Genomic DNA, 18,614 nt, shown 5'->3' with positions numbered 1-18,614 from the left:
TAAAGCTGTGTTTCATGAAATAAAATCAATTAATTACATGATAATATTCTAATACTTTTTTAAAAAGCTGTTTAAACTTGGTTCACTTGCCTTGTACAATCAACTAAGCAAAGGGTTTTCCTTTTTTCCAAGGAATCTTTCTGAGCCACACTTTTAAACACAGAAATATTTAATAGTAATTTCTCAGTAACAGACCAAAATATTTAGAACTCAATAGGAAGAAAAGGGAAGTGGTTCTTATCTGAATTCAAAATTTAATAGGAAAAATGACTCCATTTAATCCATGTCCTTGAATCTTCCTCAAAACTAATCCTACTGTCAATTTATTTTTCATTCAGCTCATCCTCTTAAATATTTAAGCCTTTGTCACTCAAAAATTCAAAGGAAGATGTATGCCAAGAGTTCTTTCTCTAAGTTTTTTTTTACATTCTTAATTATAACGAAACTGTAAGGTGGGAGAGGAACTGATTTTGGAGATTAATTTGAATAATAAGAAAATTGGGCAAGGTCCTAATTATCGTTTTCTCTCAGTTATTTTGTTCTTGATAAATATATTTAAATTATGTTGTTACAATATATCTGAAAACTAAATAAATTCTATTCTTGTTTAAGGATTTACGTAGGAGGCAGAGTGTATGAGGTTGAGGACAAAAACCTGAGAATCTAACAACCTGTTCCATCATTACTAGATAATCTTGACTGTTTGCATGTCTCTGGCATGAATGTAAAGATTGAGCTGAACACATTCCCAGGATCTCCAGCCTTTAAGTCTCAGGAGCATTGTGTACACCCTAGAAAAATGTGATGGTTTTTCTCTTTTTAATTTCATTATATGGCTTCCCATATTTATGCACTGGTTTTGTTTCATTTGAGCTACTAGGAGTGTGAATCCTCAAAATGCCTATTATACAGTCTTAATTTCAAATTCTAGATCGTAGCATCAGTTTCTATAGCCTAAACATGAGAGAAGGAAACAAAATTGATTGAATGCCTGTTGTGTGCCAGGAGCTGTGCTAGACTATGCATCTTTCGTCTTAACCCTTAAACAACAGACCTGTGAGGTAGGTGAGTAGTCTCATTTCACAGATGAGAAAGCAGACTCTGAGTGTAAGTACCTAGTCTAACGTCACAGAGCAGTTAAACAATACAGTTGGGATTAAAAACTCAGTATTATTGACTCTAAAGCATATTCATAAATTTTTATGAATATCGATAAATGGAATGGATCAACAAATTATTAATATACTGCTACATTTTATAAGTTCATAAAATTTAAGGATAGCATGTTTTATGTACAAATAAAATATTACATGGGAATGGTGAATGAAAAGTAATGGTAAAAATTATTTTACTTAAATGTGAGAGTTGTCTTTTTTTTAAGCTAAAGAATTTAAGACTTCTTGAATATTTATCAAAATTAATGAAGTGGAGCAGAGCCGTTACTCTCTCATGTTGACTTAAATTGGTTGACTTCCTCTGCATTGCACATTTTGTCTAAAAGAGAAAAGAGCACAAAGATTAATGCACATATGTTTTATGTTGTTAAAGTTTCAAAAGTGATAAAACTGTTTTCGCAATGGATTAGAAATATTTTCCTTCTTCTGGAAAAAAGTAATGAACTACATAAATATAAAAAATCAAAAGTGGCTGTAAATGATGAATGCTACACTTTCTCTGAAAAGTTATTTTTTTCTGATGGGAGAAAAAAAATCAGAAAACTGATCTTTTTGCTTTGTATAAACTTAAACGAAAATAGTTTCTGGACTTCCTTTCAAATTAATATTCAGCACACAAATTACTGAGCACTTACTATTGTATCTAAGGCAATATGCTAGTTGCTGGAGATACTAAAATGTATAAGACATAGCTTTGACCATCAAGGGCATTACAAAGACTAGTTGTATTTTTTGGTCTAGCATGTTGCGTAGTTATAAATACAACCTGAAGTTATCTAATAGCATCAAACAGTTCGGCTAGTAAATACAAGAGTTGAGGCAATGTCAGAGCATACGTACTAATTAAATGGTCTCCCCTTATTACCATACTCTAATTACATTAAATGGTATCAGAAGTATAGTTAATTTTCACTTCAAAAGCCATTGTATTCTTTTATTTGTATAATTAAACTACAAGAGCTGTAATACATTCAAACAGAGCTTGTACAGGATTACTTAAATGATAGCATTTTGCTTTGGGGCAAACAAATAAAACATTTCCAGAAAATGCAAGTAATGTGTTAATTAGGCGATGTTCACAAATTGTGAAAATGCTCATTTATGTCATTACTAAGATTGTATTTCATTTGCCTATTTATTTTTTATCAAGTATACCATCTTAATATTCTTGGCCTTACATTTTTATAGTAGAGTAAAAGACTGTGCCAACTAGCACACTTTTAAATCAGATTTTACAGTTCAAATTTTCCCTGATAATCTAAGGCTAATTTATTGTCATCAGGAAATGATGTATATAGTGATGCTGATTGGTATTGAAACTCCTAAATAATATGGCACTAAGTATATGTCCACACATACAAAGATATACATGAAATATTCCCAAATAAAAACTGTACTCATATTTTATCCATGATTTTATTTTTCATGTTTCTCAGACTTTTCAGTTGAAGTCTACTGAAGGGATAAATAGGGTGTAAGTCTAAGGAATCCTTTCAGTATTAGCTGTGTTAAAATTAATGGGAAAGTCAGGTCTTTCAAGGGAAGTTCGGTCAGTTGGAAATGCAGGAATGGGGTTCAAGGAAGAGATATAAAGTAGAAGAGACCAGAAAGGAAGACCAGAGCTCTGAGGGATGAGATAATCCATGTGCTGTGTAGGCCTTGTTGAAAAGCTAAGAGGAGAATTTAATTACTCAGTGTCAATTAAGCTGTGGAGACAAAGTCCTTAAGGTGAGGGATGAGGATGATCCCCAGTGTAGCAGAAGTGAAGAACAAAGATAACATGGAAAGAGTCACTGGGTTATGGAAAAAGAGGGGTCGAGGCTAGGGTAATTCAGGCAGGATTGTGTAGGGGGAAATGAAAACTTTTAGTGCTTATTACATATCAAATAATTTGATAAATTATAAATAATTAAATACGATAGTAGATTTGACAGCAAGGTCAGATGAAGTTTTGTTTGTTTTAGTGTGCTTTTTTTTTCTATAAGATGTTTATATGATAGAAGGACACTCACTTATTCATTATGTCAAAGAGCATATATTTATGGAACAGATTCTTTGTAAAATAAAACATTTAAGCTACGTTAGGGCTAAAAGAAAATAATAAAGAATAAGAAGCTTTCAACTTAACATAGGAAAAATGAAGATTATTGGGGTCAGGAGTTGATGGGATCATGGCCACAGATAAAGAAATGAGACTACTTACAGGGAATCTGAGAACCAATGACTCAGAAAATTAAAGAGTTCTAGTCTCTAGGCTCACATAAGATCTTTTATAACAGTGTATTTGTGTTACTTTCATAGTTGTGGATACAGTGAGAAATAACTATATAGGAAATATCCCTTGCCCTCAAGGAAGTGTTGGAAAACTCACTCACACCCAGTGTTCTCAAGCCAGTGTGTATTTGTGTGAACCAATAGCTCTACAAAAGCAGAAGGAGAGATCATGTCTGCTTAGGGAGACCAGGTAGGGTATGAGGAAAGGTTTGACATGGGCTTGGCCTTAGGAATGGGAAGTACTCCAACAGTAGTAAACTAGGGGAGGAGCAAAAGCCCAGGAGTGTATAGTGCTTAGCAAACCATAAGTTGAATAGAAAACTAGAAGCATAGATTTTGCTTATAGGATTGCAGAGGGCCTTGAGTACCTAGAAAAGGGTTGATGCTGTATAGGGCAGGCAGTACTGAGCAGGGGAAAGCAGAATCAAAGAGCTGCTTAGGAAGATTTCTCTCACCACAGGTCTTAATAGAGAAGGGGAAAAAAAAGAACTCGTGGTAAAGTGTTATCATCTGAAATTGTATACTCTCAAAATGAACCTCAGATTGTATACTCTGAAAATGAAACCTCAAAAGTACACTGATTTTTCTGAGAGGTGAAATGTTCATAAGAAATTATGGGTATTTGCAAGGATAATTGAGGAGAAGTAAAACTACTTGTGTTAATTAGTGATTTCCTAATGAGAATAGAAATATAAGTAGGAAGTGCTTTGTGGGAAAGACCATAGGAAATGAAAATAAAATGATGGTTCTTACTTGCTAATTAGGACAGAATGGCACCTTCAGAAAAATCACAGTGGTTAGTATTACTGTTCTCTCCGGGAGGATGGACTCTTTTGTTCATCTCGTCCAACTGAGGAATTGTGTATTCTTCCTTTGAATTTGACTAATTAAATGTAAGAATAATTTTAAAAAGAGAAAAATGTAGAAATGGTTTACCAGGAGCACTCTAATAATGAAAATCATTGCCAAGTTATTTAGTAATATTCTTATATTTTTCAACACCTCTTCACGTTTGGCAATTTCCTATGCAACCTTGGAAGTAATGGGTAAGAATAATCTCCTTGGCTGGGAAGTAACTGATCCAAATTGAATGAAAATCTTGAACTCGGGCATATTTAAGATGCTCATTATGACCGCATATAAAAAAGCTGTTACTGGCATGTGAAGTCTTTAGAACCAAGTAGTGATTGAACCTCAAAGGTTTATTTTTAAAGAAGACTCCTTCTTTTTCACAATTCTTAGATTTTTTAGAATACAGCCAGGAATGAAGCATTATGGAAATTTATCAATTCTTAAACTTAGCAAATTCAGTTAGTAGCATTTTTTTTTTTTTTTTGCGGTACGCGCGTCTCTCACTGCTATGGCCTCTCCCGTTGGGGAACACAGGCTCCGGACGCGCAGGCTCAGCGGCCATGGCTCACGGGCCCAGCCTCTCCGTGGCATGTGGGATCTTCCCAGACCGGGGCACGAACCTGTTTCCCCTGCATCAGCAGGCAGACTCTCAACCACTGCGCCACCAGGGAAGCCCAGTAGCTTTTTTTTTTTTTTTTTTTTTTTTTTTTTTATCGGTACGCAGGCCTCTCACTGTTGTGGCCTCTCCCGTTGCGGAGCACAGGCTCCGGACGCGCAGGCTCAGCGGCCATGGCCCACAGGCCCAGCCGCTCCGCGGCATGTGGTATCCTCCCGGACCGGGGCACGAACCCACGTCCCCTGCATCGGCAGGCGGACTCTCAACCACTGCGCCAGCAGGGAAGCCCCAGTAGCATTTTTTTATGTCTCAAGAGAATATCAGAATCCAGGCTCCAAGATCTGGACTCTTTTCTTCTAATGTGGATACATGTATGAATTTTCTAGGACTGCTGTAACAAAGTACCACAAGCTTAGTGGTTTAAGAACAACATAAATTTATTGTCTCACAGTTCTAGAGGCTGAAAGTCTAAGATCAACGTGTTGGTAGAGTTGGTTCCTTCTGAGGGCTGTCAGTGAGAATCTCCACCATGCCTCTTATCTACCTTCTGATGATTTGATGGCAATCTTTGGCATTATTAGCTTATAGTAGCATCACCTTGATCTCTGTCTTCATCTTCACATGGCATTTTCCCTGTGTATGTGTCATTGGTGTCTACGTTTCCTCTTTTAATAAGGATACCAGTCATATTGGATTAGGGCACACCCTACTCAGTATAACCTAATCTTAACTAATTACATGTGTAATGACCCTATTTCCAAATAAGATCACTTTCTGAGGTACTGGAATTTAAGACTTCAACATGTGGATTCACCTTGTAACATAATTCAGTCCATAACAATATGTAAGTAAAAAATGGTTGTGGACATTGTTGAGAGTCATCCTGTAGATCATCTACTCATTTGAGATCTTCTATCTCATATAGTGAAACAGAGAAATTAAAGATTCAGAGGCAACTTTTGTCAGAAGAGGGATGTTTTCTGTATGTACCCAAGGTCTCCCATTGGGAATCATCTCCTCGCTGGCTGCCCTAACATCAACCCTTACCTCAGCCTCAGTTCTCTAGCATGCTCTTTCCCTGAGTCACCTGGGAAAAAAATATCACTTTTATATTACCCTCTCTCCTCAATAAATTTTGGTGGCTCCCTGCTAACTGCATAGTAAAGTCCAAGCTCTCAAATATTCCCTTTAGAGTCTTCCACCCACCAAAGCATACCTGTCCTCTTACTCCTCTCAGTTTTCACACGTACAAATCCAGTGTTCCAGCCAAACTCAACTTCTCATCATTTTCCGAGCAAACCAAAACATTTTTAAATTTCTGCACCTTTGTTTATTATGACTATTTTTGAAACCTCTTTCTTTCTCTCATCCTGTAAGCCTGGCTGAAGTTGCACATCCTTCACGACACAGTCACTATGCACTTGAGGTGTCTGCCTCTCATTCCTGTAGCACGCATGATCTGTGAGTCATTTTGAACTAATTTTTGTTTGTATTGTTTTTTTTCCTTTACATATTTATGTCTTATATGTCTTACCTCCCCGCCTGGCTTGTAAACATCTTGGGAGCAACTATATTCTATTTTGTTATTCATAGAGTAATACAGGTTGTCAAACATTATTGACACAGTTAGGACTGATTTATTGTGCATTTTCTTACCAGTGAAGTACACAGTGGCTGTTTTATTGTTTCCCTTGATTTGTTGTGCACCTACAGTTAGTTGCAAAAATCCTAGTTCACAGAGTTCCACATTGTCTCATGTAGAGTTGGGAGTCAAGGGGTTTGGGTCCATCCTGTTGAACTAGTTCATTTAGTCCTCATAGCTTTAGTTACCTGATCTATAAAACAAGGAAATAATGCCAATTTAGTTCTAAAGTTACTGTCAGATCTAAAATTCTATAATTTAATAGTTTATACATTATATCATTCAAATTGAAATCTCTATGTAAAGCTAATTGGACACTGGAAGCTTTTATACAGATACATAGATTGATAGATTGATGAGCCTTGTATTGCTGATTTAGTTCTTTTTTTCTGTCAATGCTGACTGACAGTTTAATGATCCTCAATTATTTGTTTGATTTTATAATTCTGGCTATATTGAAAATAGTCTTGAAGGGACCTATTGAAAATAAAAAACAATTAAAAGGCAATTTGGAGGTAATTTCTGTGATGATATATAAGTAATTACTAACAGTCATTAGCCACAGAGAGCAGGGTCGGGGAAATGAGGGTAAGTGGACTTTTTCACTTTAATCAGATTTTAACAGTACACATTAACTTCACAATTAAAAAGAAGAATAATTAGGCAGTTTGAAGGCCAGTGCTATTTTTTAGAGATGGAATATCAGGCTGGCAAAAATCAAGAATAAGAAAGTAAAAATGCCTCCTCCCTCCTTCTTAAGGGTTGTTAGAAGCAAGATGCCAGAACTAAAAGTGTCTGTGGAGTACACCAATAGATTTGTTAGTGTCCTATCATATCATAATATTCAAAGTGTTTCTTCATGATCCTTAGTAAAGAGACTAGTGTTTTGAAATTGAAGGGAAAGTAAAACAAACAAGAAACCCAAGATTAGCAAAACAGTACGTGATACTTGGTACCTGAGTTGACTTAATTACCACAAGTAGATGAGCACTGAATATGACTCTAGATTTCCTGGAAACTTAGACCAAAAAGAACTATCTTGGGCTCTATCCTTTTAAATGTGTGATAGAAAAAAAAACACGTAGGTAAATCTATGGAAGAAAACTGTCCTTGTATTGACTGAGAGAGAAAATCTATTTTCTTTTATAAGGGATATTAGGGCACAGAATAAATCACGTCTTTATCTACAATTTTGTTTCAATGGGCATTTCTTTTATGGAGGCTCTAGCAGTGCTGAGAGCATAATACTGCATCTTAACACAGGAGGGGTTTTCTTGCATAGAACAGAAAACAAGGCCCAGGACCTTTGCTTTCTGCTGATGTAACTTTTGAAGTTGGAAGAATTAAAATTTCTGGCTCATTAATGTATCAATCAGATTGCTTTGCAACTTCCTTAAATATGTCATTATGAGATGAGTAAGCCATGTAGATTAGGAGAGGGAAGAACCTCTTAGTTAGGTGTGCCCTCTGTGTGGAGTTCCCACTGGGAATCAGTCTCTATTGCAGTAGGAATGTATCAGAAAGGCAGAGGACATGTCCAGAAAGGGTGGCTTCACTAATTAGGTAATAGAAGCAAGAGGGGCTGGACCTGAGGAGCAGAACTATGGTCCCCAGCACCAGGATAGCAAGTATTTGGATGTAAGAAGTTATCGAGTTCTCTCTTCTGCAGCAAGATAATTCAGGGTTCCCAGCACCTTGCCTGTATATTGGGGAAGAAGTTAAGGCAGCCCTTGGAAGTTCATATCAGTTCTAGCTGTTGAAAATTCAACTGAACAGTGTAATCCATTAGAACTATAACCCGCTAGAAATTCAGTTTTGGGCCTTAACCAGTCCAGGTTTAATCGTACCATCATATAAGGGAGTTCCCCATCCTGGTCCTCATGAACTAGCCTCTTCTGGCCACCACAGTATCCTTAGCCAGGAGTGATGATTTTAATGACTCATCGCCTTTCGAAGGTAGGGGTATTTCCATAAACAGGAATATGCTCACCTCCTTTTCTTTTTGTCGATGATGGACTGCTTACACCAGCTTCTGAAGGCCAATGTAGGAATTAAATACTTCTTCACTTGTATTCTTCCATTATCTTGTCCAACAAATACTCAGTTCAAGAGATCTCACATCTTGCCTAAAAGTTACAGGCTTTTTTTTTTTTTTTTAACATTCATGTTTCATTATTTCTACCAATGTCAATGTACAGAATGAAGGAAACTGACATTTATTAATGTCTCGTCTCTTGCTCTATATTATTTTAGGCATTTCTTGGCTCAGTGCTTACAATGTAAGTGCTGTGTACCCAAATTTACCTTCATGTAACCCTAGACTTAAGGATCTTTCCACTAGAGTCCTGTGTTGTCAGATGCAGGCAAATTGTCAAGTTCACTGGATATGTCTGGTAAATAGTATTTATAATAGGTTTGAGTTAATACTGGTTCAGTAGGTTTTGATTTCCCAAGGATGACGCTATGCAAGAGCTCCCTTAATGTAGAAAATACCTTAGGTAAATGGCCATCCCAGGAATTCAGGCTTGGATCAGAATTTAAGGTAAATGAATAAAGATACTGAGTTGTAATGCCTGGAAAGCAGTTCTGGACATTTACACACACACACACACAAACACATCTCTACCTCCCCGCATCATACACACACTTAATAGGAAATTAGGCACACAAAGCCTAATTGTCTAGGAAAATTTAATCCTTTCAATAGCTAAATAATAAAAAAGGAACTGGCAGACGATTGGTACACAAATATTACTAGGGAAAAAAAAATTTCGCACCAAGCTGGCAGGTAATCCCCGTGTCGGTGTGATGTGCTAGCTCGGAAGTGTTTTCTGCCGCTGTCATGGTTCGTTCGCTAAACTGCATCATCGCTGTGTCCCAGAACATGGGCATCGGCAAGAATGGGGACCTGCCCTGGCCCCCGCTCAGGAATGAATACAGGTATTTCCAAAGAATGACCACAACCTCTTCAGTAGAAGGTAAACAGAATTTGGTGATTATGGGTAGGAAGACCTGGTTCTCCTTTCCAGAGAAGAATCGACCTTTAAAGAACAGAATTAATATAGTTCTCAGCAGAGAACTCAAGGAACCTCCACAGGGAGTGCATTTTCTTGCCAAAAGTCTGGATGATGCCTTAAAACTCACCGAGCAACCAGAATTAACAAATAAAGTGGACATGGTTTGGATAGTGGGAGGCAGTTCTGTTTACAAGGAAGCCAGGAGCAAGCCAGGCCATCTTAGTCTATTTGTGACAAGGATCATGCAGGAATTTGAAGGTGACACAATTTTTCCAGAAATTGATTTGGAAAAATATAAATTCCTCCCAGAATATCCAGGGGTTCCTTCTGATGTCCAGGAGGAGAAAGGCATTAAGCACAAATTTGAAGTATATGAAAAGAACAATTAATGTGAAAACGTTTTCTGATCTATTTCAAGCCTCCTTCTCCCCCCCAAAAAAAATTACCTATTTTGTTTTTGTTTTTTTTTTTTGTGCTACGCGGGCCCCCCACTCTTGTGGCCTCTCCCACTGCGGAGCACAGGCTCCGGACGCGCAGGCTCAGCGGCCATGGCTCACGGCCCAGCCGCTCCGCGGCATGTGGGATCCTCTCGGACCGGGGCACGAACCCGTGTCCCCTGCATCGGCAGGCGGACTCTCAACCACTGCGCCACCAGGGAAGCCCAAAATTACCTATTTTTTCTTGTAGAGACTTTTGTTGACTTTAGATCTGTGTATAATTATTTCTAAACAAAGTACTCTTATTCCGCATCAATCTTAACTAGACTGTGTCAGATACCATTTGTGAAGCATTTCTTGCTGTAACTGCCTGAATGCCCATCAAGGGTCAAGAATAGTTTACCAGCACCTGCCTAGGATAGAATATCTACCAAGACAGCCCAAAGTGGGAAAGTCCCCTGGTAGCATGAGTTGAAACCAAAGCCTGTAGAGCTAGCTAGGAGCTAGGCAGTTGGATCCACAGGTCAGAAATGGATTATAAACAGAAGAGCTAGCATTCAGTTATTAAAGTTAGATCAAAAGAGGGACTGTGAATTACCTTATATCACACTTCTGGAAAAAATTTTGTTCACTTAGACTGGGAGTGAATAAGTTGAAAACTCCAGGATATTCCACAGGGATAGTAAAGAGGCAGGTATGAGACTACCTTTTCGGTGGTTAAAGGAGGTGGTCTGAGACCTTAAAAAACTTTGTTTCTGATCTTCAGTGAGATCCCATGGGATGTTACAATGACAAAAAAAGAATTGGCTGCTCTTTACAAAAAAGAATAATCTAATATCAAGCATGATGGCTAAAATTAAAAATTCAAAGAGGTAATAAATTGAGAATGAATATGCTAGAAACGAAAATTAGTAAGTTAGAAACTAAACTTCACAAAATTAAAAAATGAAAATTAAAACATTTTACCCATCACATTAGCAAAGATTTAGATTAAGTATCCCCCCCCAAAAAATAGCATTTTCTGCCTTATAAATTGGTACAACTTTTGAGAGTGTAAGTTAGCAATATCAAATAAAATTCAAAATATTCTGGGTTTGGACCCAGAACTTCCACTTCTAGAAATTAATCCTGAGCAAAGAAATGGACCCAAGAGTATTTGTTGCAACTTTTTTTTTTTCAAACTTGAAAACAGTCCAAATGTTGATTAATAAGAAATAACTAACCAATATGTCTATAAAATGTAACATCTGCAGCAGTTAGAAAGAATGAAGTACTGACGGAAAAATGCCAAAAATTACTAAGTAAAAGAAGCAAATTGTTTATAATACTCAAAATGTTTAATAAATGTTCATGTGTGGGAAAAAGCAAAAAAAAAGACACAAAAATATTACTAGGAAAAAATATAAAAGAGAGCAACAAATTTGTCAACAGATGAAGAGCACTTATTATAAAGTATAATAATGGAGAACATATATGAAAGTTGTGACCTGACATTTTATTACGCCTTTAAAATTTTGATATGGTGGTTTCTAACACAGTGTTGAAGGAGAATAGCAAAGTTGAGGGCCTGATATTACCCAACTTCAAAATCTACTATAAAGCTATAGTAATCAAGACAGCGTGGGATTGGCAAAAAAAAAAAAAATAGACAAATAGATAAATGGAACAGAATAGAGAGCCCAGAAATAGACCTCCATAAATATTTTCAACTGATCTTTGACAAAAAGCAAAGACAGTACAATGTAGGAAAGATATCTCTTCAACAGATGCTGATAGAACAACTGGACATCTGTATGCAAAAAAATGAATCTGGGTGTAGAGCTTACACTCTTCACAAGTATTAACTCAAAATGGATCACTGACCTAAATTTAAATACAAAACTATAAAACTCCTAGAAGATAAGACAGGAGAAAACCTAAATTACCTTGGGTATGATGATACCTTTTTAGATACAACACCAAAGCACAATCTAGGAAAGAAATGATGGATAATTCGGACCATATTAAAATTAAAAATTCCTCTATGAAATACAATATCAAGAGAATTAGAAGACAAGCCTCAGGCTGGGAGAAAATATATGAAGAAGATACATCTGTAAAGGATTCTTACCCAAAATATACAAAGAACCCTCAAAACCCTCAAAACAGTAAGAAAATAAACAACCCAGTTTAATAATGGGCCAAAGACCTTAACAGAATCTCTCTGAAGTAGATATACAGATGGCAAATAAGCATATGAAAAGATGCTCCACATCATATGTCATCAGGAAATACAAATTAAAATAACAATGAGATATCACTACATACCCATTAGAATAGTCAAATTCTGGAACACTACCACCAAATGCTGGTGGGGATGTGGAAAAACAGCAACTCTCATCCACTGCTCTGGGAATGAAAAATGGTGCAGCCTCATTGGAAGACAGTTTTTGGTTTTTCTCACAAAACTAAACATACTTTTACAGTTGGATCCAGCAATCCCACCCCTTCATATTTAGCCAAAGGAGTTGAAAACATGTTTGCGATAAAACTTGCACATGGATGTTTATAGAAGGTTTATTCATAATTCCCCAAACTTGGAAACAACCAAGATGTCCTTCAGTAGGTGAATGGCTAAATAAAGTATGGTAAAGCTAGAGAATGAAATATTATTCATTGCTAAAAAATGAGCTATAAAAGCATGAAAATACATGGAGGAACCTTAAATGCTTAAATGCATATAATTAAGTGAAGTCGATCTGAAAAGACTACATACTGTATGATTGCAACTCCATGACATTCTGGAAAAAGCAAAACTTTGCAGACTATAAGAAGATCAGTGGTTGCCAGGGCTTAGGATGGAGGGAGGGATGAATAAGCAGAGCGCAGAGGATTTTTTTTTTTTTTTTTTTTTTTGCGGTACACGGGCCTCTCACTGTCGTGGCCTCTCCTGTTGCGGAGCACAGGCTCCGGACGCACAGGCTCAGAGGCCATGGCTTACGGGCCCAGCCGCTCCATGGCATGTGGGATCTTCCCGGACCGGGGCACGAACCCGTGTCCCCTGCATTGGCAGGTGGACTCTCAACCACTGTGCCACCAGAGAAGTCCAAGAGGATTTTTAAGGCAATGAAAATATTCTGTAAAATATTATAATGATAGATACATGTCATTGTACCTTTGTCCAAACACATGTAAAGTAAAACACTAAGAGTGAACTCTGAGGTGAACTATGAACTTTGGGTGATTATGATGTGTCAGTGTAGATTCATCCCTGCTAAAAAATGTATGAGTCTGGTGAGTGATGTTGATAATGGAAGAGCCTATGCATGTGTGGGAGCTTTGGGTATATGGAAATTCCTGTACCTTCCTTTCGATATTATTGTAAAACTAAAAATTCTCTAAAAATTGTCTTTAATTTTTTTTAAAAAAGAAAGTTCTTCTGTGAACAAAGACCATGAATAATAAATACAAGAACTCAAGAAAGAGAAAACAAGGCAGTGGGAGGAAATGGAGTGTCAATTGGCAGATTTTAGTAAAATAGAAGAACAAATCAAAATCATCACAGAAATATAAAAGAATTGAAAAGAGCAGTCACGAGAATAGACACTGGAGAAAACACAGCAAGGGTACTGAGGATATAAGTGAGGAGATGCAAAAAAGTAAAATAAAAATGGAAGGTTGAAAAGGACTAAGGAGAAAATGATAGATATATAAACCAGGCAGAGAAGACCCTATATATGCATAATTGCAGTCCCTCAAGGAGAACACCAAAAACAATGGAACAGGATAAATATTTGAAAACATAACTTGAGGAAAAAAGTTGTGAAAAGGATAGAATACCTGATCCTATTTGTTGAAAGGACATATCATGTACCAGTGAAAATTGACCCAAATCAGTTAACAATGAGACATATTCTTCTGATATGTACCCAAGACATATGTCCTCAAGGCATATCATAGTAAATTTATTAGCCTTTAATGATAAAGTTTTTAAATAGCCATGTAGAATGATCACAATACTTACAAGAGGAAAAAAGTCAGACTGTCCTTAGATTTCTCCTCTGTGACACTGAACACTAGAAGTCAGTGGACCAAAACTTCTGGGATACTTAAGGAAAGAAAGTATAAATCAAGGATTTCATGTCCACCCAAGATTTTTATTAAGTATACAAAAAATATTAAATATGGCACAACTCTAGAAATACTGTTCACCTACCAGAGGCTGAGCTTCAGCCAATCAAGGGATAATAGAGAAAAATTTAGCAAAATAACTGGTGATAAGTACTATATATGATTAACAGAAATAAGACTAAACCAAATATGTGGATCAGATGACAAATCAGAGCATAAACTGTATATGCCTTGACAACTTAGAAATATACAAATAAAAACTGGGAGAGTAAGGGAGACAGTATTTTGGCACTTTCTTACAAAAATAAACATGCCGATACCATATGTTGAATACCACAGGTACAGTATTCACTGAATACCTCATCTGTAATAGTGTGGAGTCAAAGGATATTGTATAAAGTTGAAAAATCAAGCAATAGAATTCTAACTTGGTATTGTTATATAACTTAACAGTTTATAGATGGTAATAAACCATCTTTACAATAAAACAATAAAAAAAGATTGTTTTAAAACACAATTTCGAAATAGCTAAAATTAGAAATGCTGGACAATTTGTAATGACAGCACTGAGTTTTAAGAATTGTGCATTAAAAATTGAGTAATCCTTTAAACAAAATAATGAGGTAAACATAATATTTCTCTTGAAAAGATACTCAAGATAATTTATGCTAAAACATAACCGTAAGATATTACTGCACTTCTCTGTACTTACTTTTGAGAAAATCTAGTATACTGCATGGAATCATGGATAAGTTGAAGGCTATAAACCTAAAGAAAATAATAAGTAGTACAAATAGACTTTTGATAGCCCATACACACTTTTGTGGTTGTTAAATTAGTGTCTTTTGCTTGACTTTGAATGCTTCTGAAAAGTAAAGGATGTACTGTCCCTTACCAAGAAGTGGATGTACCTCCATGGGTTGATGGAGAAGTCCTATCTCTCAAGGAGCAACTCCAGGGCTCTCCTTTCACTTAATTTGGTTTGCAGGAGAACTCCAGGCTCTTTGATCTCAAGGGAGCAAAAATCTATTACAGAGTGTAACATGGTATACAATATATTTTGGGGGTCCCAAACACTTGTGAGAATCTGATTAAAGTGATAGGACCTTTCTCCAGGAAATGCACGTGTGACATTGTGCCTATAACTGCATGGGGCCCCTGAAGCTCATCCAAAGAGACCCTCTTGGTTTATAGTCCCCAGCTTAAAGACCCTTATTTTAAAAGTTCTTTGAACTTAGGTCAGAATCTCTACTGTTGATCTGGCTGGTCAGAACCACAGTCTTATCCTTACTAAAATGAAACATTCCGGTACTACAGCAGTAGTTTGCCAAGGGGAATAATTAATATTTATGAATCCGGAAGGGTCTTTTTTTCTATTGTAAAATGACTAACATTGGAGAACATTTAGCACATGTCAAACCTACTGGTTGACACTATCACAAGGGAAGTTTCCTGGTCATTGCAGCTCAGTCATCACTTGTCCTAAAAATAGGTAGAAAGATGTTCCTGGTCACTAGCTTCACTCTCTTGCATATAGCTCAAAATGGTATTGATGCTGAAGTGAGCATATCCGGGATGTCTGACTAGTAGGCAGACACCACACCACAATTAAGAATTCAGTCACCCCTATGGCAGGTAGGCAGGACTGAGTCCTGTATTCCTTCCTTAGCCAGAGATTAGAATATGCTTTGAGAATGAGCATTGTCCGACATAGTTTTCTCTGTGGATACTGTGTTCAGTTTGGAGAACAGAGAGCACTTCTGCCCAGCAGATTTTCACTGTTGTGCTTTTTTGAGAGGTGATGTAATAGGTACCCAAGGTAAACATAGGTCAAGGTTTACAGATTCAAGTCATCCCTTTAATTGTATCAAGAAAGACATAATCTTGATCTCAAACTTGAACCAGCTCCTCAGATTACTTCATTTAAATCTGGGTGCATCTCTTTCTGTACTGTTGACTTACACTGTAGCTCCTCTTTGTGATTTTCTTTATCTTCATCTGAAGTGAAACCCTGGACATGTATAGGAGCATGCTCACAATATTAAACTTGCTACTTGGCCCCCTGCAGGGCCAATGCAGCAGAGACTCATATGCTCCAATTTGTTTTTGCATTTCTATAGAATTCACAATGAATTTCACACGTCTTTCAAGATATAAACATCACTTGAAATTTTTGTAAATTTGAAGACTCAGTGAACTAAGTGGATTTGGGGTATTTGTCTAATAAAGGTTTTAAGTACTAGGGAAAATAAATAGAGAATAATGTTCCTAGTTACCAAAATCCTCAGTAGATTTCAGTTAATTTTTTTCTTTGTTTGTAACTTAATAACTGAAAAAAATGTTACCTTATTTTAAATTAGCATTTTGTGCAATTTTCATTTGAAATATATTTATATATTATATAATTCTGGGTTTTGAAATTTGTCAAATAGATTTACTCATCTTTTGTCCATTAAGGATGTAGTAGTATCCTTAAGATAATACAGTTACCTAAGTATATATTTTGGGTTTTCTTTTCTCTATTTTCTATATTTTTTACTCTTTTTCTTACATTAAGTTTTTTTGTTTGTTGTACCAAAGTTTTTGCAATTTTATATTATCACATATTTCTGCCTTCCCTTTATAATTTCTTCCATTGCTTCAATGTTTATACTGTACATTTTCCAATTTTTTCTCTTCTTGACCTTGAGAATTCTCTAGCTTTATTCAAACTATCAGTGATACCACAGCAGGAATTTTTTTTCTTTTCTGTGCATAAACCATGGTTACTGATATTCACTCAAGCACGGTGCAAAGAATTGAAATGTAGTTTGAAAGCACAGCCTAAAAAATCTGCTCTGATAAAAGTAAACTCTGCTAAAATCATTGTAGCTCTTTCCATTTGGTTAAGAGAGTGATTCATGTTGTTAATTTTGTAAGGTCTTCAGAATAATGTGCATGCATTAGAGGGGAACTTCCCCAAAATTGAAAATGACCTTCACAATGTACATTTATATTTATGTTGTTCTTCTGCAAAGATGATTCATCAGTTCATAGATCAGTAATGTAAACCAAGAAACAAATCACTTATGCTTGAGAAATTTCAACGTGAATGTTAAAATAGACTTTTTCTTACTATTTTAAAACCACTTATTTCTGACCACATTTGAATGTTATTAAAACAGCCCCTGAAATTTATTTGTAATTATACGTTGTACATGTATAATTGAATTGTACTTTCAAGAGCAATCTGATAAAGATGGATAGGGTACTAGAATTTAATCACTCTTGAGGCCAAACTGTATCATCATTACAGTTTCCCAGTTACAGGTCTTTGATAGGAAGCATCATGTGGTTGGCATTTTAAAATCTCCTGTGTTGAAGATATTCAAGTAAGTTCTCTGACAAAGATTTTCAACTAAGCTGTCTGAAATTTCAAGAGTAACATGGCTGGAGGCAGAGATTGTAATGCAATAATACTGTTTCCAAAAGGATACCATAGTTCCTTAAAAGAGAAATCCTACTTCCTGGGCTTACACAGGTGTGCTTTAATAGAGAATCACTTCACAGTCTGTCTCAGGAATAATTCACATTGTTTAATGACTGACACAAGTGCACAACCAAGGCCTCCTGCAGTACCAGATGTTACTTTGTGGTGACTGAATTGTGGAGAGATCAAGAGAAGGACTGAGATGGCTCGGGGCAGTATCTATTATCACCTGGTATGGAACTATCTCAATATTTATCAGTTTAGCTGTACCTGGGCACACAGGTGAATATACTCACCTTGGTCTAACATAGTTAGACCTCAGTGTTTATCATGACACAGAGTCAGCAACAGTAACTCTGTGTTTTATCATGCTACTCTTATGCTGGGACAAAATCTAAAAACAGTGCATCTGGAGAACTGAGGTCAGGAGAAGGAAATTTTCCACTCTTTGATGTAAGTCTCTAGACTAAAAGTGGTGGGGAAAAATTAATTGACGGGAACATTTACCATACCCTTTTTTGGCTCACCCTTGAGGTCTCCCTACCCAGGTCACACGTTGTAGTTCATACTGTGAACTGAGAATTGAAGATCATGTATTCCTACTCCACTCCTGTCAGTCTTTGGAGCCATCCTGAGATTTATTTCCAACAAAACCATTAAATTTTCTGCTATGTGATCTACCCACAAATTCCTGTCCATGCAACACATTGTTGTGTAAGAGCCATACCTTGTAGAATGGAATGTAAAGAGCTGTGACATCAGGAAATGTCTCAAATTTTAAATTAACTCACTCTAAACTTCCTTATTTGTGGAGTACTTTTCTTAGAAATCTTCAATCCTGGGCTGAGATAGGTAAATGGAGCTCAAAACTAGCCAAAGATTCAGATAGCTAATTTTAGAGAGTAGCTTTCATTTTGGGAACAATGTTTTAATTTTGTTTTTGTGATTAGGTGATTAAGTTAACAAAATGTCTCAAAAATTCTTGTGGATCAGAAAGTCAGGGGAGAAAAACTATCCTGTAA

General features: G+C 36.4%; 2 protein-coding genes across 3 annotated transcripts in view; both read left to right on the top strand.

The window, feature by feature from the left end:
* Positions 1-18,614, top strand: part of MAGI2 (membrane associated guanylate kinase, WW and PDZ domain containing 2) — a 1,338,731-nt gene that overhangs the window by 106,567 nt on the left and 1,213,550 nt on the right. The gene's annotated exons all lie outside the window — the stretch shown is intronic.
* On the top strand, positions 9,402-10,109 carry LOC132430611 (dihydrofolate reductase-like). Its single transcript, XM_060019858.1, has one exon. It carries the CDS (start codon positions 9,402-9,404, stop codon positions 9,963-9,965), a length of 564 nt encoding a protein of 187 aa, XP_059875841.1. The 3' UTR covers positions 9,966-10,109.

This window comes from Delphinus delphis, chromosome 9, assembly GCF_949987515.2.
Source record: "Delphinus delphis chromosome 9, mDelDel1.2, whole genome shotgun sequence".
In the NCBI taxonomy this organism is placed as follows: domain Eukaryota; kingdom Metazoa; phylum Chordata; class Mammalia; order Artiodactyla; family Delphinidae; genus Delphinus; species Delphinus delphis.
The sequence above is the reverse complement of the archived record's forward strand: the minus strand, read 5'-3'. Positions and strand labels throughout refer to the sequence as shown.